The sequence below is a fragment of the Scyliorhinus torazame genome, chromosome 1, assembly GCF_047496885.1.
Source record: "Scyliorhinus torazame isolate Kashiwa2021f chromosome 1, sScyTor2.1, whole genome shotgun sequence".
NCBI classification, from domain to species: Eukaryota; Metazoa; Chordata; class Chondrichthyes; order Carcharhiniformes; family Scyliorhinidae; genus Scyliorhinus; species Scyliorhinus torazame.
The window spans coordinates 135,132,027-135,155,486 of NC_092707.1; the positions used below are offsets into that span (position 1 = coordinate 135,132,027).

Sequence of the window (23,460 nt, forward strand, 5' to 3'; positions counted from 1 at the left end):
CTATACCCAGGTAGATGAGGAGAGCCTATAGGCCTGCCTGGACTACTGGCCAGCCCAATCTGGTACTGGTTTCAGGCAGCTAAAGGGTCCCTGTCTGCAGGAACCAGTTAGCCTTAAGTGGCTGTTTGTTATTTTAATTGGATGGGTTATCCTGCCTCCTCCCAAGACACTCTCATCCTGCCTTTGGGAAAACCAGGAGTGGGATGGAGTAGGGGAACCAACACATTAGCCAGTGGCATAATATTTAGCACCCGTCTGCCTCTGATCTCAGCCCAGCGAGAGCTGAAAGTTCAGCCTAAAGCTTCAATACATTGAAAGCTGCATTTTTGGTGGCCATAAATTTATTCAACAGCCCAGATGAAGGAAGGATATTGGTAATTTGGAGGACTTTTAACAGAGAGAAAAGATAAATGGTCTGGATAATCTTTGACTGTCTGGTTTCAGAAATGGAGGAAGACGCAGTGGAACACTCTGTGCCTGTATCACCATTCAGGAGATGATCAAATACCAAAAGATGGTGGATATTTTCCATGCAGTGCAGATGTTACGCAACAAGCAGCCAAATATGGTTGAATCCCTGGTGAGCAGATCAAAACAGAAATGCTTTCTTAAATGCTTAGACCAATTTTTACAGAAATATGACTAAATTTACAGGATTACAAATTGAAAATAATTAGACTGCAGTCTGTTAGTACGAAGCACTATAAGTTGGTTTTTAGCCATATGAGAAACTGCTATGGTAAGTGAAAAGACTTGTGGACATGCATGTCTATATTTATCTTAAATTTAGGGATGCAAAGGGTAGGAGAGCAGCTACATGCAACTATCTCAATCTAAAACACTGCTGAAGTTAGGTGAATTGCAACTTTCAAAATTAGGGCCACTAGGATACTTAGGCAGCAGAATTCTCATCGGCAGGATTCTCCGCTGTGCTGGCAGCGTACCCACGCCCACAGGTTTTCCGACGGCATAGGATGGCCAATGTCGGAAATTCCATTGGCCGGCTGTCAGAATGGAGGATCCCACTGCCAGCAAGGGCACGCCATGCAGGAATCCACGGCTGGCGAATCAGAGAGTCCCGCCGGGATATTCTTCACAGAGGATACAGAGGAAAGAGAGTGGAAAATAAGGGACTGACCATAATTTTTGCACATGTTCTTAGACTTGGGGTGGTGCTACAAGATTGGAGATTTGCAAACATTAGACCTTTGTTCAATAATGTTTTAACTTTAACCTCAGTGGTGAGAAAGCTTCTCAAAATAATCATTGGGGAACTTCCGGTGATGCACGAAAAGTGGCTCCCGGCAGGATCTTTATTATTGATCCATTTACGCGGTTTTTCGGGAGGTTTTGGTATCCAAGCTAGGACCATTGAGTGGGTGGACTCTTTCCCGATGGTGCTAAGTTGAAATTATCGACTAAAAGCCCAAAACTAAGAAGGCTCAGGAGGGTACCCCATCGATGGAGGGTGGAGGAGGAAACATGACCACCGCGCCCATTACACTAGATACAGCCATGGTAATGGCACAGGAGCTGGAAAAATTCAGTAAAAGATAGACAGGCAGTTCGAGCGGCAGGATCAGGAGATTAAGAAATCCTTTAAAGTCATTGTCAAGGAGGCTTTGGGTCTGATGCGTGAACAGCTGGTGAGAATCTTGAACGTGGTGCGAGCACAATGTGAGACGTTGAAGGGGTTGCAGGAGGCCTTGTCACAGCGCAAGGACCTGCGTGCCTCGATAGAAACAAGTTGCTGTTGGTAGCAGATAGCAATAAAAGCCTGAGGTCCAAGGTGGAGGACTTGGAGAACAAATCACGGCAGCTAAACCTCAAGTTGGTGGGGCTGCCGGAGGGAGTACAGGGCGCGAAGCCGACCCGGTTATTTTCCCGAAATGCTTTCTCGTTTGGTGGGAGGGAATGAAGTTTTCGCCCCTCCAGAGCTGGATAGAGCACATTGGGCACTCAGGCAAAAGCCAAGGCCAAATGATCCACCGCGTGCTGTGATAATCCGCTTCCACTGTTATCATAGGAAGGAGAGGGTTTTCGAATGGGCAAAGAAGATTTGGAATATCGACTTGGGCAGGAACACGGTGCGGATATACCAAGATGTTGTGACTGAGCTGGCAAATAGGTGTACGGCCTTCAACAGAGCAAAGGCAGCATTTTATAGTAAGGGCTTGCGATTTGGTGTGGTGTACCGCCACGATCGTGGATCGCGATGGATTCAAATGACCACTTCTTTGACACATCGTAGCAGGCAGAGGCCTTCATCGGGGAGAAGTTGGGACTGCTGTGAGAGGACTATATGGGATTCTTGTGTCTGAAGGAGTGGTGCTTGTAATTTGTACCAGTTCTGCTATGTGCTCTGTTGTGTTATTTGTGCTCTGCTGTGTGTGTGTGTGTGTGTGGGGGGGGGGGGGGGGGGGGGGGGGGGGTGGTATAATAAATAAAAGAATTGTTGCGTTTCATTTGGAAGGGAGAGAAGATTGTTGATTTGGTGGGGGCTTGGGCACGGTGCTGGGAGAAGAGACAGTTTGACTGTTGCTCCAGAGACATTGGAGGGGGACCCTGAGAGGGGGCCACTTTGCTTGCGAGAGGAGGAGTGATGGCTAGCAAACAGGAGTGGAGTGGGGGGGTGGGGGTGGGGAACGGAGGGGAGAGGCTGTAATCTGTTGGGCCAGTTTGGATGGGGTTCAATAGGTCTAGCTGTTTATTTGTCTGGTGGTGGGATGGGAGAGGATGTGGCACCAGGCAGTCTGTGGGCTTAGGGAGGGGGTGGGGGGTGATACTAACAGTGACCAGAGGCTTTTCTTTGTCTCACCCTTGGGTGGGGCTGTGGCCATCTTAGGTGGGCCTGGGACCCAGGTATTGTGGTAGGAATATTGCACTATGGTGCAGATGGCTGACTCAAGGGGGGGTGAGTGAGACACCCAATGTCTGATACCAGCACCTTGGGTATGCCGTGCGTGCTGAAACTGTACCGTAGTTTCTCTATGGTTATCATAGATTATCGTAGAATTTACAGTGCAGTGGTCCCGGGCTATCACTTGGAGTGGGCGAGGACGAGAAACATCACAAAGTCTATATTGAGGTGAGGCCAGGGATGACTTGGCCATTCCAACCCTGCATGGAGCAGGGTTGCAGGAGGATACCTCTGGTGTGCCTGACACTGGACGCAGCGCTGAGCCACCCACCTTGATGTTTGCATCAATGCCGGGCCACCAAATGTAGCTTCGAGCTAACATTTTTATCTTGGACATGCCTGGGTGTCCATTGTGGAGGTCCATTAGGAATGGACCACGTTCACTTTCGGGGACCACCATGCAAGTCCTACAAAGGAGCACTCTGTCCTGCATCCTTGTGGTGCAGACCTTCAGGTCCTGTGATAAAGCCCAGTGCTGAACCCCATACTGCACCATGTGACAGACGCGGCATAGCTGAGGGACAGTTTGGGTCCACCCGCTGATGCAGGACGCTGTGACCGGTAACGGGTCCATAAAATGGAGGCCATGATGTGGAGATGCCAGCGTTGGACAGGGGTGGGCACAATAAGAAGTCTTACAGCACCAGGTTAAAGTCTAACAGGAATGTTTTGAATCATTAGGTGAGTGATGAAGGAGCAGTGCTCCGAAAGTTAGTGATTCCAAATAAACCTGTTGGACTTTAACTTGGCGTTTAAGATTTCTTACTGTGCTCACCACAGTCCAACGCCGGCATATCCACATCTTGATGAGCGTTGTTGTTTCATCATGACGAAAGCCGCCTGCTGCTCCCGGGCCCACTCCCAGTGTTGCCCCGTTTTCATTTTTACACTGTACAAGAAATGGATGAAATGATGATCATTTACAATTTAAATGTTGTTTTAATCGCCCCCGCCCCCCTCCTTTTCTTCGGTCTTCGGGTCCTATCCTCAGCCCTTCCCTTCACTGTAGATGGTTTGTTTTGGGTTTGTTTTACCTCTAAAGCTTTGTGAGGGGTCCTCTGGTCCCTGTATCAGTCTCTTCCTGGGTTCCCCTTTGCCGTTTCATTGGGGCTCTTCCCCCCTGTTGCACCCTTCCTCATTTCTGTCTGCTTTATGTGGCCCTGGTGGGTCCCATGCACCCCCCCTCCCCCGTTCAAGTACAGCTATTGCGGGTGCGCAACTTCATGTCCGCCAATGGGATCTATCACAAGAGAACCACCCTATACCACCCAGGTTTGAATGGGTTGGCCAAATGGGCAGTGCAAACTTTTTAAGTTCGGAATGAAAAAGAAACATCAGGATCCTGGGAGACACGCTTGTCAGGGTTTTTATTCTGCTACCGGATTCCCAAATGTGGTGACAGGCATCGCACCAGCTGAGATGTTGATGGTCACCACCTCCGCACCCATTTGAGTCTCGTCTTTCCGTATTTTGGTGGGAAAATCCGCTATGCTCAGGTCCGAACCGAGGTGGACACAGACTGCCACAGGCGACTGCGCAAGTTCACCCCAGGAGGCACGATACATGCCCAGATCTTCGGCAACAAGGCTGTTTGGGTCCCAGGCGTCGTGTTGATGGGTCCGGTTTCTTACCAACTACAGGCACAGGGCCACGAGTCAAATCGCCTATTGTCTCGGATCCTGGGTCATTTCTGACGGCACTGAGAAGCCAGACAAAGAATCGCCTATCTCCGACTCGGAAATCAAAATGGACATTTTGCCACCACTGGAGGCACCCGTGCTGGCTCTTGTGAACACACCAGCAATGCCGCCGCCACCCAGACAATTGTCACGCAAACACCACTCCCCGGTCTGATATACGCCCCCTGATGAGGTCTGTGCCTGAACGGTCGAAAGGCCCAATGCAATTCCCCATGGATGTGGATCTTGCTCCGGACTTGGGAGAGTGGGGTGTTATAACCTCAATGGAGGTCCCGGGACAGGACCATATATTTTCCCATGAGCTCCCTGGAATATGAACTTCCCCTTCAAGGGGCGGATAGGGAAACGGACATCCCCTTCAAGGGGACGGGGCGTCCCCTTAACAAGGAAAGCCCCAACTGCATAAAAACTCCAGCCTAGTTGTAGGTGAGAAAGGAGACCCTTGGGGGAGTGCAGGAGTATTGGAATTGTATTGAAATGAACCTTGTTTGTAAATTTCTACTATCGTCTGTAAGTTCTACTTATTGCAGATTCAACAATTTTCAAATGGTTGTTTTTAAGTCTTTGATAGGTTCAGTTACAACTCGTGCCCCTCTCAAATTGTCACTTCTACATTACTGCCAGAGTGACAATGGCTGATTTTGAGTAGTCATGGGGATTGGAAGGTTAGTGGTGATGAGAATAGTTTGGATGCACAGCAGGTGGAATGATCGCAGCAGGGTTGGGGAGCATGATCGATCTTAGTGATTTAACCTGATTATAGTAAAATTGGAAATCTGCCATCCCTTAAACAAGAATCAATGGCTAGTTTGCTGCTTAGGAGAGAAGAGGGGTGGGACTCAACACCTTCTCTAGAGAACTGGACAGCGAAATTGACAGTGACATACTAAAAGTACTGGTGGATGGGAGGAGGGCTAATGAGAACGGTGGAGGGCATACAGTGAACAGAGTGGGTGGGCCAATTTTAGAGAGACCCAAAGGCACATTCAGAGAACCAAATAAATAAACTTGCATTTTTATAGTGCCTTTTGTGAGCCCAGGATACCCAAAAGCATTTTACAACTTATGAAGTACCTTTACAGTGCCGTCACTGTTGTAAAGTAGGACCAGCCAATTTGTGTGCTATAAGGTCCTATGCACAGCAATTTGATAAAGACTAGATAATCTGATTTTGTGATTGTGGTTGAGGGACAAACATTAGCCAAGACACGAGGGAAAACTCTGGTCTTCTTCCTTGAATAATGCCCTGGAATTTGTTACATCCACTTGAGAAAGTCGACTACGACCTTGTTTCAATGTCTGATTGGAAAGAAAGAATCTCAAACCATGCTGCATACCCTCAGTACTTCATTAGACTGACAGCCTTGGTTATCTGCCCACATCTATGAAGTGATGGCTTGAAACGACAACCTTCTAATTCAGTCAAAAATGCTACCTGTTATGTTCTGTGTTGTGGCCGTGGTAAAGATGCACACAGAACATCTAGTTCTTTCACGAGTAAGATAGTTTATTAACAAAATGAACACATGGAAAGATTACTAACGAACTATGATACAAACATTAACAAATAAATTAATTTAGTGAATTCTCCTAGAGCTACTTCTAGTGCGACTATCCTCTTATAAGACTTAATACCAATTGCCGACGTCTCGAGTCACATGGTGGATCTCTATCGCTAACTGCTGGTTTGAGTTCATATCGATAACTATATCATTAATAGATAACTATGTACATTACTGTGGACGTGCATATCACCACATCCTCCTTCCTTTTGTAAGTGTTAACATTTACAAATGTAACTGTGCTTTATAAAACATGATATGCATAATAATTTTAAGTGTGTCCCTTGCACACAGTTTATTACACGTTCAAAACGACATTGTCTTGCTGGTCTCTTGAACCTTGATCTTGCTTCATCTTTCAAAAGACGGGTTTTCTGGCTGGTCTTTGAGTCACCAACTATTTCAGCTTTTTGAAGCGTTGCTTCCTGCTCCATGTGTGTTCTTGTATATTGGGCTTATTGCCGATGCTGGTGTCTTCACTGTCACGGCTGCTACCCAGTCAACCAACTGTGTCCTCGACTCTTCCCTTACCCTTCCCTCTCTGTCTGGGTCCAGATGGCACCAGAAGTGCCAGGGTACCACCTAGCCCATAGGGCATACACCTGATGGCCTCCAATCGCCTGGGAGACACCTACGAGTGACGTTCCCTCTGGTCATTTGTTGTGGGGAACAGTACTGAACAGTGCTCGTTTGAGATCTCCGAGGCAAAGGGGATAGATCCCAACTTCTCGGGTACCTCGGGGACTGCACATATAGTGAGACTAGCTGTCTCGTTCTAATATGCAGATTTACATTGCAACATTTTGCGAGATTGCATTAGGTCTTGCAAAGTGTTGAGAGCCGGATAGATCCCGGGACCGGAGTCTCCCAGTTTCTGACGGCCACCGTGAGCTGCTTTTCAGGCGTAGCGTAGCCATTCGCACCCTAGATCGGGAAGTTTGTTAATTCTCTGTCTTTTCTGTTATTCAGGAACAGTACCGCTTCTGCTATGATATAGCACGTGATTATTTGGAGATCCTGGAAAGCACAACATGGAATATGGAGCGTTGGACAGCTGCACAGCCCATTCTGTGCACTGAACTATAAACTCGCAATTTACTAATATGATAGCTAATGGAAAATGGCTAGGTTCACTAAATAGCTTGTTTAACCCTTTGTGACCTGACATGCCAATCCGCATACACCACTAATCCTTGGCCAACATTTAAGATGGCTGCCATTTAGTAATGAATGGGTGAATTTTGCAAGTGGTTGCATATCAAGATTACTGGTGCCTTACCCACACTGGAAAAGGTCTTCAAACACTTTTTTTGAGGAATGCCATTGAGAGCATGGCCACTGGAGTCTTGAACAGGTTGTTTACCTTAACCATTGAATTATTAATTCAACATATTACTTGCATATACAATGAAGGCAGGAAATTAGAGATTTCTTTTTCTTTTCTTGAGATTTTACATCACTGGTGAATTCTACCAGTCTTTTCCACATTGGGGTAAAAATTGATCTCACTATCACTTGATTACCTGTTTTGTTCTATGTGCAAATATTTACAACCAAAGTCTTGATGTTTCGCTTAATTTTTTGTGGCTTTGCTTTACGTTCAGTGAAATTGAAAAAATTGTGCGGTCAATGTGACCCCTTGCTGGATTTGTACTGATGACATTGATATGCAGTCTATTATTTTTTCTGTTTGTTTTTATTCCCCTCATTTTCCACATATTCAGTAATTACACAACAAAAAATTACCACAATAACAAATACAATATCAATCCCCAACCAGCATCCCCTTCAACATACAAACCGAAACATCACACCCTACATTCCAAATACAACAAAACAAAAAAGACCAAAAGAGAATCAACGGTCATCCCATACACAATAAACAATGTACTCAGCACCATCCAACTCGCCCCCCCCCCCCCCCCGTGCTATGTTCAATGGCATCCAATTCTTGAAAGTGGAAGATAAACAATGCCCATGAATTGTAGAACCCTTCCATCCTCCCCCTCAGCTTAAACTTCACCTTCTCGAGCGTCAAAAATTCCAGCAGGTCCCCCCACCAAGCCAAGGCACAGGGCAGAGAAGCTGATCTCCACAGCAGCAGGACACGTCTCTGGGCAATCAGTGAGGAGAAGGCTCAAACATCTGCCCCCGCACCCGCCTGCAGCCTGGGCTGGTCCGACACCCCATAAGACCAAAAGACATAGGAGCAGAATTAGGCCACTCGGCCCATCAAGTCTGCTCCACCATTCAATCATGGCTGATACTTTTCTCATCCCCATTCTCCTGCCTTCTCCCCATAACCCCCTGATCCCCTTCTTGATTAGAACCCATCTATTTCTGTCTTAAAGACACTCAGTGATTTGGCCTCCACAGCCTTCTGGGGCAAAGAGTTTCACAGATTCACCACCCCTGTTGAAGAAAATGGCTTCTAGGGGCCCTGGTTCCAAACTCACATATACAACCACCGAGATGACCTTAAAAACCTCCCTCCAATACGCTTCCAACTTCAGGCAGGACCCAAATATGTGAACATGGTTTGCAGAGTTCCTCCCACATCGCTCACACACATCCTCCACCCTTCAAAGAGTTGGCTCATCTTCACCTCATGAGGTGCGCCCTATACACAACCTTCACTGTACCAACACCAACCTCGTGCACGAAGATGAGGTGTTTACCCTCTGGGGCACGTCACACCACAGACCATCTTCCATAACCTCCCCAATTCTTCCTCCCACTTAGCTTTAATCCCCTCCAAGGATACGTTGTCCCTCCCACAGCATAGATTACATAGATTACATAGAACATACAGTGAAGAAGGAGGCCATTCGACCCATCGAGTCTGCACCGACCCACATTAATCTCTCACTTCCACCTTATCCCCGCAACCCAATAACCCCTCCCAACCCTTATGGACACTATGGGTAATTTAGCATGGCCAATCCACCTAACCTGCACGTCTTTGGACTGTGGGAGGAAACCGGAGCACCCGGAGGAAACCCACGCGGACACGGGGAGAACGTGCAAACTCCGCACAGACAGTGACCCAGCGGGGAATCGAACCTGGGACCCTGGCGCTGTGAAGCCACAGTGCTAATCACTTGTGCTACCGTGCTGCCCCAAAAAAGCATCTTCCCATAAATCACCGACATCACCCCCTTCTCCAATCCCCCTGTCGTCAATAACTCTTCCAACAGCGTGGAAGCGGCGGCGCTATCGGGAAGCTCTGAACCTCCTTCTTGGCAAAATCCCGGACTGCAGATATCCAAATACTTCCCCCTGGCCCAGTCCATATTTCTCCCCCAACTCCCCAAGCCTCGCAAAACGCTCTCCCAGAAACAAGTCTTTTAATACCGACTCCCTTCTCCTTCCATCTTTGAAACCTCACATCCCACTTCCTTGGATCAAACCCTAATCAGCATCTCTCTTGTACCCTGGGCAGCATGGTGGCGCAGTGGGTTAGCCCTGTAGTCTCATGGCTCCGAGGTCCCAGGTTTGATTCCGGCTCTGGGTCACTGTCCGTGTGGAGTTTGCACATTCTCCCCGTGTTTGCGTGGGTTTCACCCCCACAAAACAAAGATGTGCAGGCTAGGTGGATTGGCCACGCTAAATTGCCCCTTAATTGGAAAAAATGAATTGGGTGCACTAAATTTTTTTTTTTAAATCTCTCTTGACCCCGCCCACAACTTAAAGTGCTGGCTCAACTGCCTCCAAATCTTCAGCGTTGCCACCACCACCAAACTCCCAGAATATTTACCCGGGGCCATTGCAAGCAGTGCTGTTGCTAACGCCCGCAGCCCCGACCACCTGCACAGACTCTCCTCCATTCTAACCCACTGCGACTCTAGCCCCCCCCCCCCCCCCTCCGCCCCCCCCCCCCCCCCCCCCCCCCCCCCCCCCCCCCCACCCAGCACCTCACCTTTTCAGCATTCGCCACCCAGTAATAGTACAATAAATTCAGGAGGCCCAGCCCCCCTGCCTGCTGTCCTCTCTGCAGAAGTATCTTCCTAACCGTAGCTACCTCCCCCATCAAATAAACAAGGCAATCAACTTCTGCACCTCCTTAAAAAACGCCTTTGGTAAAAAGATCGGCAGGCACTGAAATATAAACAAAAAAACATGGCAACTCATTCATTTTAATCGCCTGCACCCGACCTGCCACGACAAAGGGAAACCATCCCCACCTTGCCAAATCCGCTTTCACCCTCGCCACCAAGCTAGTAAGATTATACCTACAGAACTCCTGCCAATCCCGCTCCACCTGCACCCGCAGATATCTAAAGTGGGTGACCGCCCTACAGAATGGCAGCCCCCCCATTCCCTCCCCCGGTCCCGGCCAGGGCACCACAAAGTATTCACTTTATTCCAGATTAAATTTACACCCCGAAAAGGACTCAAACGTTCAGAGAAGCTCCAGTTTACCCTCATTGATGCACTCGGCTCTGACACATACAATAATAAATCATACATACATAGATACATAGAAGATAGGAACAGGAGGAGGCCTTTTGGCCCTTCGAGCCGGCTCCACCATTCATCACAATCATGGCAGATCATCCAACTCAATAGCCTAATCCTGATTTCTCCCCATAGCCTTTGATCTCATTCTCCCCAATTGCTACATCCAGCCGCCTCGTGAATATATTCAAAGTTTTAGCATCAACTACTTCCTGTGGTAATGAATTCCAAAGGCTCACCACTCTTTGTGTGAAGCAATGTCTCCTTATCTCTGTCCAAAATGGTTTACCTTAAATCCTCAGATTGTGATCCCTGGTTCTGGATACACCCATCATTGGTAACATCTTCCCTGCATCTACCCTGTCTAGACCGTTAAAATTTAATAAGTCTCTAGGAGATCCCGCCTCATTTTTCTGAACTCCAGCGATAACAATCCCAACCTAGTCCATATCTCCTCATATGACAGTCCTGCCATCCCTGGAATCAGTCTGATAAACCTTCTCTGCACTCCCTCGACAGCAGGAACATCCTTCCTCAGAGAAGGAGACCAAAACTGCACACAATACTCCAGGTATAGCCTCACCAAGGCCCTGTATAATTGCAGCAACACATCCCTGCTTCTATACATGAAACCTCTCGCAATGAAGGCCAACATACCATTTGCCTTATTTACTGCCTGCTGCACCTGCATGCTTACCTTCAGCGACTGGTGCACAAGAACACCCAGATCTCGCTGCACACTTCCCTCTCCCAATTTACAACCATTCAGGTAGTAATCTGCCTCCCTGTTTTTGCTTCCAAAGTGAATAACCTCACACTTATCCAAATTATACTGCATCTACCATTGATTTGCCCACTCGCCCAAACTGTCCAGATCATGCTGTAGGATCCTTGCATCCTCATCACAATTCACCCTCCCACCTAACTTGGTATCATCTGCAAACTATGAGATGTTACATTTTGTTCCCTCATCCAAATCATTAATATGTATTGTGAATAGCTGGGGTCCCAGCACTGATCCCTGTGGCACCCCCACTAGATACTGCCTGCCAACTTGAAAAGGACCCTTTAATCCCTACTCTTTGTTTCCACTCTGCCAACCAGTTTTCTTTCCACCTCAAGACATTTCCCCCAATCCCATGCGCTTTAATTTTGCACAATAATCTCTTATGCGGGACTTTGTCAAACATGTCGAAATCATTCGCGTACAAAGACACCCTGGGCTGGATTATCCATGTAGGAGACTAAGTCTCCATGCCGGTGTGAAAACGGTGGTGTTTTACACCAGGAAAACTGGCACAAAACAGCCACTGATTCCCTGCTCCGGGGTGGAGGGGGGGAGACTAGCAGCCAGGCAGCGTAAAGCTCTCAGCTACGGCCCGGAGCATTGCTGGGCCCATGACCGCGCATGCGCACGGCGGCGGCCTGCAGCAGCCGCGCTGTGCTTCATGGCAGACGCATGCAAAAAATATTCCCCCCCTCTTCAGATGGCTCGCGGGGCCCCGGACCAGCCCCACCCAGTGCCCCCAACCCCGAATGATGCCCACCTTGCCCCGCGGATCAGCCCTCCCCCGACTGTGGTGGCGTTGGATTGAGTCCGCAGCGGCCACGCTGATTTCCCGATAGATGAGACCATGAGAGTCCCATGCCGTCGGGAACTCGGCCGGTCGGGAACGTATGGCCTCAGGTAATGGCCTGAGGCCATACGCCGCTTTTCAGGGAGCAGAGCATTGTGAAAATGGCACCGTCCTCGATTTCGTCATCATCGGGGATTCCCCGCCCGATCGCAGACCTATACAAATTCTCATAAAACACCCTGTTGATATGATCCAGGGCCACCACCAATTTCCCCGCCCTATCCCGCACCTGAATAATTTCCCTCGCCGTGCTGCCCTCTGAATTTGGCCTGTCAACATGCGCCTTCTCCCCATACTCATAAACTGCTCCCCTCGCCCGTCTCAGTTGGCGCATTGCATTCCTTGTGGACAACTGATTAAAACCTATTAGCCTGTAGCTCCCTCCTTCTATCTAAAAGTGCTGGATCTGCATCCCCCCGTGTATCTCGTGTCCACCTCCAACATCTCATCCATCACCTTTGCCATTCCACACTCTCCACTTTATCCACCTTTGCCTTAAATGACATCACCTCCCCCCTCATCACCACCTTCAGAGCCTTTCATACCATCATCTGTGAACCTCCCCCAGGCAATTAAAAACCACGTATTCCTCAATTATCCCCCAATCTTTTCACAAAAACCTCAGTCCCCCAGCAACGCCACATCCAATCTCCACTCCAGCCTCTGAACTGTCCCCTTCTCCAAGACCATGTCCACCCAATGTGGCGCATGATCCGAAATTGCTATCTCCAAGTACTCCGATCCGTTAACCCCAACCAACAGCGCCTTCCCTACTACAAAAAAAAAATCTATCCTCAAACAAACTTTATTGACCGAGAGAGAAAAATGAATACTCCCACTCCCTCGGGTTCAAAAACTTCCACGGGTCAACTCCTCCCATTTCCTCCATATGTCCAGTCAGCACCTTTGCATCACCACCCCCCCCCCCAAACTGGGCAAGCAAGAGAGGCTATGACCTGTCCAACCTTGGCTCCTGCATCAAGTTTCAGTCGCCACCCACTATCAGCTCAGGCGAATCCAAGTCAGGGATGGCCCCGCATACCTTCCTCCCGAAACCTACATCATCCCAGTTAGGACCATACACGCTTGCCAATGCCACCAACCTCCCCTCCAATGCCCCTGTCGCTATCACATACCTACTCCTTGGTCCGCCACCACCTTCTCCATCTGGAACCTCACTCTCTTGCTAACCAAAAACCGCTAACCCCCGCACCCTGCTGTCAAACCCCAAATGAAATTCTTGGCTTACCCAGCCCTTCCTAGGCCTCACCTGATCTTTCACATCTTGACAAAGTGCTCCGTCGGCCTCAGGCCCTCCGACCCGTCGGGCAGGCCTACAATCCTCACATTTTGCCACCTTAATTGATTTTCCAAATCTTCCAACTTTTCTCGCAGCCCTTTGTTGGCCTTGAACCCACCCTGCAGCTCCTCCCTCATCGAGGGGACCATTCACTGTGCTGTGACCTAGTCTCCTCCACTCCCTACATTTTCTCACCCTGCTCTCACACCTTGGCCGATGTCTTCGCCACAGCCATCCTCACAGGGCAATTGCCTTCTCCACCAAACCTTCAATGCCACTGTCATCTCCTTCCTCAACATCTCCATGTGCCTTGCGAACTGCTTCTCCATTTCCAAAGACATCACCTTGGTCATCTTTTCTGCCATAAGCAGTTGCGACCACACCCAGCAACCCAGCCTCTGGCATTTTGCCAGCTCCCAGGCTGGCCCTTTCACTGAACTGCGAACCCTCCCTTTCTCACGGCGGCTTTCTACTGACTTTTCTACATATTCCTCCTTCCTTATGCCTTCCTACATTCAATCATCAAAAAACTGCCCTGGGACCAGGCATTAAACTCCAAAAAATTAAGCCTTGAGCAGGGGCCACCCAATGTGCGACTTCTCCCTACATGCCAGAACCAGAAGTTATTGATGTGCAGTATAAAAAGACCTCGGGCAGGGTTCGCCATCCTGCCTCACCAGTTGTCTGGTGTGGCGCGCCCTCACCAGCAGTGGGATTCTCCATCCCGCCAGCTGACTAATGGGATTTCCCATTGTGGGCCACTCCACGCTGTCGGGAAATCACCAGGAGGGAGTCCGCTGCCAGCGCAAAGGAGAATCCAGCCAATGATGCTTCTGCTTCGGTGATACAATCACTCTTACAGAATTTGACTGACTTTATCAGTGCTGGACTTTACCAATGTCATTATTGTTCACTGCTTCTGCTTCTGTGATAGAACCAGTCATATATCTGTAAGAGTGACTATATCCGTGCTGGATTTGCACTGTCATTGTTGTGCAGTTTAAAAAAGGCCTGATGCTTCTGCTTCAGTGATGTAACTAGTCAAGGGCAGCACAGTAGCACAGTGGTTAGCACTGTTGCTTCACAGCTCCAGGGTCCCAGGTTCGATTCCCGGCTTCGGTCGCTGTCTGTGCGGAGTCTGCACGTTCTCCCCGTGTCTGCGTGGGTTTTCTCCGGGTGCTCCGGTTTCCTTCCACAAGTCCCGAAAGACATGCTGTTAAGTAATTTGGACATTTTGAATTCTCCCTCTGTGTACCTGAACAGGTGCCAGAATTAGGTGACTTAGGGGCTTTTCACAGAAACTTCATTGCAGTGTTAATGTAAGCCTACTTGTGACAATAAAGATTATTATTACTATTTCTGTAAGTGACTATATCCGTGCTAGATTTGTACTGTCATTATTGTGCAGTTTGAAAAAGGCCTGATGCTTCTGCTTCAAGTCAAATGTCTGTGAGAGTGACTAAATCCATGCTGGTTTTGTGTCAAATGGCTGTAAGAGTGACTACATCAGTGCTGGTTTTGTACCAATGTCATTGTTGAACACGTGAAATAAAGTAAGTTAAACCATTTGGAATAATTGCAAGCCTGTTTTGTGGTGAATGTCGCTCATTTATGGGGAAAAATAAATATGTTAAAATGCTTGTTTTCTGGGGTTAAATTAACATTGAAGTTGTAGAGAATGTTACTGATTCAACTGGGATTTCCTCCTTCTGCCTTTTTCCCTCTCCCTGACCCAGCTTGTTTATGATACAGTTAATTCAGTGGAGCATCCAATAATGCGCCCATATAAAATCACATTCGAAGCAGAGGTTTTCAAAGTGCAGGTCATGACCCATAGGTATCGGGAGGGTCGTGGAGCAATCAATCGTGGAATTCTCATAGTGGTCCCAATCACAGGAGAGTGCCCAATGGCCGCTCCCGGCATTTAAATTAAGAATGGTGGCCGTTACCTGCTTTCAAATGAGAACGAGACGAGACTGTATGCTGTTTTCCGACAATAGGAGACAGCACTGAGTAGCAGGCCATGTGTCCTGTACATACACTTGACGTCAAGCCAGTACTTCAAGTACGTCAAGGTATGTGTATTTGGCGCCATATCACATGGGACAGCTTCTTCCATTTTCTAATGGTTAGCAAGCAAGGCAAAAGGACTGTGAAGTTGGAGCATTTTGTTGCAAGAAAAATACAGCAGAGACACAAATAGGCTGGGTATCTACTGGCCAGGATCTCACATTGGAGTGTGCTGGAGAGAGCTGCTCAGGTGAATCCACGGCAGGCTAGAACAATGCTATTGTTAGCTCTGTACAGATCTCCAGGGCGTCTGGTTAACAGCCGACAAAGAAGAAACTTAGCTCTAGAACAAAGTAATATAAAGATGATTTCTTGATTCTGTCAATTGTGCCAATACAAATAAGGATGCAAAGCCCATGTCTGTTATATGCAGGGAAGTGCTGGCAAATGAGTTTTTGAAAAAGTGGTGGGTGAAGAATTATTTGAGGTTGAGACCCCAGAGTCAGTTATTAATATACAGCTAACTCCAAATGAAAATACCGAGCTGCTGTGCCTGACCTGTGACAGCTCATTAAAAACACACCAAAAGTCCAAGGGTGTCAGAATTCTGAAGTAGCATCTCCCAAGAGTATCCAATGCTCAGTAAAATAAGCATTTTATTGCTATTGCCCTTTACGATGTCCATGTACAAGGTTAGATTTTCCGTTCTCACAAAGAAGAAGACAGCACAAAGGAACTGGATGAACTCTGCACCAGATAATCACATTGCCCTCTCCTCCTGTGAATCAGGTTGGAGTGAGATTGTGAGGACCAAGCAGACTCCATTTACACATCAAAGGTAAGCGAACGTGGCATGTGTCGTGAAGATCCGCTGAAGTGTGTCCCAAAAATCGACCAATTGGCAAGTGGGTCCAGGCGGAAAGGGTTTGAAAAACACTCTTCTAGGCAGTTGAGAAACTCAATATAAATCCTTCAAATGATCCAGTTTGTTGGTTGTGTTAATTTTATAATTGTGGGATTTATCCAGTCACATTAGGACCAACTGGGAAAAGATTGGAAGATACCTTCAGCAACAGTTTCATAAATCCATCTTGCCAAAATGCCTATCAGGACAAAGAAGACCCTTTAGTCCTTTTGGCTTCATACTTCCAGAATCCCATCCCTAATATATCTACCTTGCACACCTAGTTGCTTCTTAAACCCTAATATATCTATCTTGCACAACTCTTTGCTTCTTCAACCCTAATATATCTGTCTTGCACACCTAGTTGCTTAAACCCTAATATATCTATCTTGCACACCTAGTTGCTTCTTAAACCCTAATATATCTGCATTGCACACCTCTTTTCTTCTTAAACCCTGATATATCCGTCTTGCACACCTAGTTGCTTAAACCCTAATATATCTGCCTTGCACACCTAGTTGCTTCTTATTGTCTCATGGACAATTGCCAACAACTCATTCCAAATATTGATCACTCTGTGTGCAACAAAGTACTTCCCAGTGCTTATTTTAAATTTGCCCTTCACAACCCTGAATCGGTGTCCTGTTTTGCATTCTTAGAAATATTATTTTAGATTTCCTCTTCCTGTCTCATTGAGTAGATGCGTGCATAAGGCCTTCTCTCAGATGTCCCTTTTCAAGACGTAAGAACTAAATTTGTGACAAACAGCAAAATATGCAAATATTACCACATTATTTCCTGCCCAGTCATGTGCTTGCTAACTGTTGCGTCTGACAACAGGCCTGTCATTGAAATGTGGAATAAAGAGCTCCCAGAATGGTGAAGGATTCAACTTACTACCTGAATCTATCTTTCTGTTTCGGATGATTACTGACCTCATTACACAATTGTCACATTATTTTGTTTTATTCCCGAGCTAGGGGCCTGTGCTTGAATTTTCTCGAAAGACGTGCCTATTAGGTGAATTGGACATTCTGAATTCTCACTCTGTTTACCCAAACAGGCATTGCAATGTGGCGGCGAGGGGCTTTTCACAGCAACTTCATTGCAGTGTAATGTAAGCCTACTTGTGACACAAATAAAGATTATTATTATTTGGACCCCCCGTTCGGCTAGGCCATTGGATGATGGGTAGTATGGGCGGTTCGGACATATCTGATTCTGTTCATACGTGTTAATCTGAGAACACCTCACTTGTGACCAGCACTTCAGGAATCCCATGAGTGCTAAATGAGCACCTCAACAGCAGAATGGTGGCCCTCAAAGTGGTGGAGGACATCCTATATATGATTAGCCACTTAAAATGGGATTTGGATTGGATTTGGGTTTATTGTCACATGTACATTCCAGACATGAAAACATAGGGCAGATGATAGATACACAATGTAAATACATAGACAACGGGTGAAGCATACGGAGTGTTTTACTACCCAGTAGAGAAGATGCATGGAGAGATCAGTTCAGTCCAGAAGAGGGTCATTCAGGAGTCTGGCAACAGCAGCGAAGAAGCTGTTTTTTAATCTGTTAGTGCCTGTTTTCAAATTTTTGTATCTCCTGCCCGATGGAAGAGGATGGAAGAGAAAATAACCCGGGTGGTTGATTATGCTGCCCTCTTGCCTCTCTAGTTTCTTACAGTCTTGGGCCGAGCAGTTGCCATACCAGGCTGTAATGCAGCCAGATAGGATGCTTTCTATGGTGCATCTGTAAAAATTGGTAAGAGTCAAAGTGGGCATGCAGAATTTCCTTAGTATAGGGAAGTATAGGCATTTTTGTGCTTCCTTGGTTGTTGCGTCGAGGTGGGTGGACCAGGGCAGATTGTTGGCGATGTGCACACCTAGGGATTTGATGCTGTCAGCCATCTCCACCTGGGCACCACTAATGCAGACAGGGATGTGTATGATACTTTGCTTCTTGAAGTCAATGACCAGTCCTGAGAGGGCCGTTCAGACCCATAAAAATGCCATGTGAAAATGGCGAACTGCTGCACCAATGTCTTGCTAATTTTCTGTGTCATAGAATTTAACCCCCATCACCACCATGGGGGGTCACACCCACCGAGTTGTTGATGGGCTGTTGCCTCAAAACCTCTTTGGATTTAGTGTTTCCTAACTTGGCGGGACAGTGGAGGTACGTCAGGTTTTCCACTTGGCCACTTGGCGACCGCCATTTCAGAGCTGACAAGTCCCACTGGCGTTGTCGCTACTCCTATGAATGTTCCTATGCAGAGGGAGCTGAGAACTTCTAAATCAGCCCTGCCAGCTGTACCATTGGAGGCCGGCGAGGCCAGTTCGCCTGAGGAGACAGTGCCTCCTGAACTGTCACCGGCCACTGACAATATGACTACCTCGAAGGATGTTGAGCCTGTGGGAGAACAACGAAGGTCCAGGAGGACTCGAAGATCCCCGGATCAAATGACTCTTTGATAAAATCTTTCTCCTCTGATGTCTTTTGCCATGTACACATGTATATAGAAGCTGTGCATAGTTAGTGTAAAATGTAATAAAGGACCTAGGGGGGACAGATGTGGTAGTGCATCTACTATAGGGGTGGGTCTGGTGGCCCACATAGCGGCCAATAGTGCTGGAGCGGGTGAATCCCAACCAATAGCAGATTAGCACGGGTCCTGGGAGCAGAGGCCCAGGCAGCGTGGATCCCGGAGCTGAAGAGTAAAGACCCGTCCTACTATGTTCTGTTCCTGTATAATTACCAGCCTTTGCCTTTCATTAATAAACGCCTTTGTTACTGTCATGGGAGTGTCCCTTTAAGAAATGTTCTTGACTTATCACATGACTTCAGTGATGTCATTGTGTGGGTGGAGCTGGACTATGTCACTGGATTTTACTTTAGCTTTGAGTTTGGACTGGTTTTGAACTGCACAGGTTGAAAAGAAGTGTTTCTCCGTCTTCATTTTAAAAGCTGTTTCCAGACTGCTTGATAACTTAAAAGAGATAATTGCTTTCTGTAAGGAATTCAAACCTGCTGTTTGAAAAGGAGAACAGAGTATCAATAACAAGTCTAAACCAGTAAGAGTGCTGTGTGCTGGGCCACACCCTTGAAAATGAGTTTCTGGTTTTACTTGGATTTTGATATTGAACTAGAACAGTTAAGGGGGAATTCATTAAGGGTTATACATAGATTACTGTAGCTGTGTGGGTCTTTATGTTTGTAGTTGATAAAAATTCTTGCATGTGTGTGTTTATACAAATGTTAACTAAATTTGTAGAATCAAGCTTGGTTTTTTGATTAAAAGCGCCGAAGAAGTCTGCTGAATAACACCTGAGAGGGAGGCTCTTCTGCTCATCCTAGCCAAATTCAATAAATAGTTGTAGGTCAGGTGAACACCATGATATACTTTGGAGTTTTCTAAACCATGGCTCATAACAAATTAGGAGCTCGACTGGGATAAAAGTCCATCTTTCGTGATTGGGTTGGCTGAGTGAACTTAAAGATAGTGAGTGGTGAGCATATTTGTGTTTGCTTTTCAGGTGTTGTATTCAAGTCTAAATAGGGAGTGTGTTGTGGACAATGGCTCTTTCAGAGGCTCAGAGGTTTTGGGGGGGGGGTGGAGAAGGTCATGCCTTACAAATGGAGACTAAAAAAAAGCAAAAACATTGCAGTTAACATTGACTGTCAGTGGCAGCATGGTGGTGCAGTGGTTAGCACTGCTGCCCCATGGCGCTGAGGACCCAGTTCGACCCTGGGCCTGGATCACTGTCCATGTGGAGTTTGCACATTCTCCTCGTATCTGCATGGGTCTCACTCCCACAACCCAAAGAGATGTGCAGGGTAGGTGAATTGACAACGTTAAATTGCCCCCTAATTGGAAAAAAGAATAGGATACTCTACATTATTTTTTTTTAAACATTGGCTGACAAAATACGAAAACAAGAGAGAATTGCGGTGGTAGCTGAGCATTTAAAATTGCCTAAGACACAGTCAGAATCATTGGAAATGGCAAGAATTCAATTACAGATCAAGCAGGTTGAACATGAAAAAGAATTAAAGCAGCTTGAACATGAAGAAGAATTAAAGCAGCTTGAATACAAAATGAGGGAAAAAGAAAAGGAGAAGAAAGGGAAAAAGAAAGAATAGCTCCAGCAGAACAAAAAGCGTAAGAAAGGGAGATACAGATCCGGGAAAAAGAAAAAGAGAGGAAAATGAAAAAGAGAGAGACTTTGAACTTCATAAACTGACCATGAAGCGTAAAAGTCAATTAAAATTGGCAGAGGGAAAAAGAAACGGATACTGATGAGGATAGTGAGAAACAGCAAGAGCAAATTGTCGAAGATTTGGTGGGGATCTATTTAAATATGTCCAAGCATTGCCAAGGTTTAATGAGAAGGATGTAGAAGCCTTTTTCATTTCATTTGAGAAGGTAATTAAACAAATGAAATGGCCACAGGATATGTGGGTTTTACAAATTCAAACAAAGTTGGTCGATAAAACTAGTGAAGTATGTGCATCACTATCAGAGGAGGATCTGGGACGTATGAGGAGGTAAAATAAAATCTATCTTAGGTGCATATGAACTAGTGCTTGAAGTCTGCAGACAAAGGTTTAGAAATATAAGGAACGAGCCTGGTCAAACATACATAGAGTTTGAAAGGCTCAAACAGAGTAATTTTGATAGGTGGATAAGGGCTTTGAAAATAGACCAAACGTATGAAGCTCTTAGAGAAATTATAATTTTGGAGGAGTTTAGAAATTCAGTTCCTGATGCAGTGAGAATGCATATGGAAGAGCAGAGGGTTAAAACTGCGAGATTAGCAGCAGAAATGACAGATGATTATGAATTTGATCATAAATCAAAGCTTGGTTTCTGACATCAGTTTCAGCCTGTGAGGGATAGAAACTGAGGAAAGGAGAAATAAATACTCAAAACATAAAGGTAAAGGAGATCTGATGGGAGAAACTAAGGATTGTGTACCTCAGATTAAAAAAGAAATCCAGGAGAGTGAAGAGAAATTAAAAGTTTCAGATGTTTCACAGTAATAACCTAGGCCATGTGAAGTCACAGTGTTGGGGGCTGAAGAAAAGCACGATGAAGGCTGATGTGGTAAAACAGGATAAGCCAGTGGGGTTTGTTAAAGTGGGAATGGAAAGCTCAAATGAAGTGAAGGAGGTGCAAAAGAATATACAGCCTGACCAAGAGGTGATTGCTAAGAAGGTGCCAGATCTCTTTAAAGAATTTACTTGTGTGAGCAAAGTTTACTCATGTGTACCAGGAGGAGCAGGTAAAGAAGTCAGAATTTTAAGAGCTATGTGAGCTAGTCAATCTTTCATGATAAGAGATGAGGAGTTATGTAGTTTGGGAGGAATATTGCCAGAAAAGGTGGTAATATGTGGAATTCAGGGTGAGAGGAGTAGTGTTCCATTCTATAAGGTGAGGTTGGAAAGTCCAGTGAAGAGTGGTGAAGTGGTAGTTGGAGTAATAGAGAAACTATCTTGTCCAGGAATACAGTTTTTGGGGGGGCAATGATATAGCTAGATCACAGGTGAGAGTAATGCCTACTGCGGTTGATAAGCCAGTGGAAAATCAAACAACTGAATTGTTGAAGGACGAATATCCTGGGATTTTTCCGGATTGTGTAGTAACTAGGTCGCAAAATCACAGGTTGAGAAAAGAGGAGAAATCAAAGAGTGAAGATAAAGTTGAAGTTGAATGATCAGAAACGATTTTTGATCAGATGGTTGGAAAAGAACAAAAACAGGTGGAGGATGAAGTGGATATTTTCTGTTCAGGAAAGTTGGCGGAGTTACAACAGAAATATATAAAAACAAAAAGGATGTATCAGAAAGCATACACGGAAGAGGAATCTGAGTGCATACCAGAATGATATTACCTTAAAAATGATGTCTTAATGAGAAAATAGAGACCTTTATAAATGCAGGTGGATGAAAAGTGGGCAGAAGTTCATCAAGTGGTATTGCTGGTAGGGTATAGAAAGGAGGTGTTGAGTGTAGTACATGAGGTACCAGTAGGAGGTCATTTGGGAGTAAGGAAAACTCAAGCTATAATATAAAAACATTTTTATTGGCCTGGACTACATAGAGATGTAGTTACATTTTGTTGACCATGTCACACATGTCAAATGATAGGGAAACCTCAAGCGGTGATAAAACCAGCACCCTAAATACATATTCCAGCATTTGAGGAACCTTTTACAAGGGTCTTAATTGATTGTGTAGGACCGCTCCCTAAAACGAAAGGTGGGAATCAATATCTTTTGACTATAATGGATGTGTCTACTAGGTTTCCAGAGGCCATTCCAGTACGCAATATTACAGCTTAAAAGAATGTGGAGGAGTTATTTAAATTCTTTACTAGATATGTACTACCCACAGAAATACAATCGGATCAAGGATCAAATTTTACCTCAAAGTTATTCAAAGAAGCTATAGATAGCTTAGGAATAAAACAATTTAAATCAACTGCAAGCCATCCAGAATCGCAGGGAGCGTTAGAAAGGTGGCATCAGACATTAAAGACAATGTTGAGGGCTTATTGTCAAGATTATCCAGAGGATTGGAATAAAGGAATTCCATTCATACTGTTTGCAATTTGGGATGCACCTAATGAGTCAATCATATTCAGTCTTTTTAAACTAATTTTTGGTCATGAGGTAAATTGATTAAGGAAAAATTGGTGAATGAGAAATCGGAACTTACATTATTGGATTACGTGTCACATTTTAGGGAACGATTAAATAGAGCAGGTGAATTGGCTAGACAACATTTAAAAGTTGCACAGCATGTGATGAAACAGGTAGTGGACAAGAAGGCAAAAATGCCTTAGTTGAGATAAAGTTTTAGTATTGTTACCAGTGGTAGGTGAACCTTTAAAAGCAAGACTTTGTAGACCTTATCAGATTGAAAGGAAATTGAGTGAGGTGAATGATTTGGTAAGAA

At 45.9% G+C, this 23,460-nt stretch overlaps 1 protein-coding gene across 1 annotated transcript in view; it reads left to right on the top strand.

The window, feature by feature from the left end:
- Positions 1-7,877, top strand: part of LOC140417302 (receptor-type tyrosine-protein phosphatase U-like) — a 1,277,635-nt gene extending 1,269,758 nt beyond the window's left edge. The window contains exons 31-32 of the mRNA XM_072501194.1: positions 445-580; positions 7,152-7,877. Of these exons, the coding sequence (XP_072357295.1) occupies positions 445-580; positions 7,152-7,268 (253 nt within the window). The 3' untranslated portion in view covers positions 7,269-7,877. The remainder of the gene's footprint in view (positions 1-444; positions 581-7,151) is intronic.
- The last annotated feature ends 15,583 nt before the right edge of the window (positions 7,878-23,460 follow it).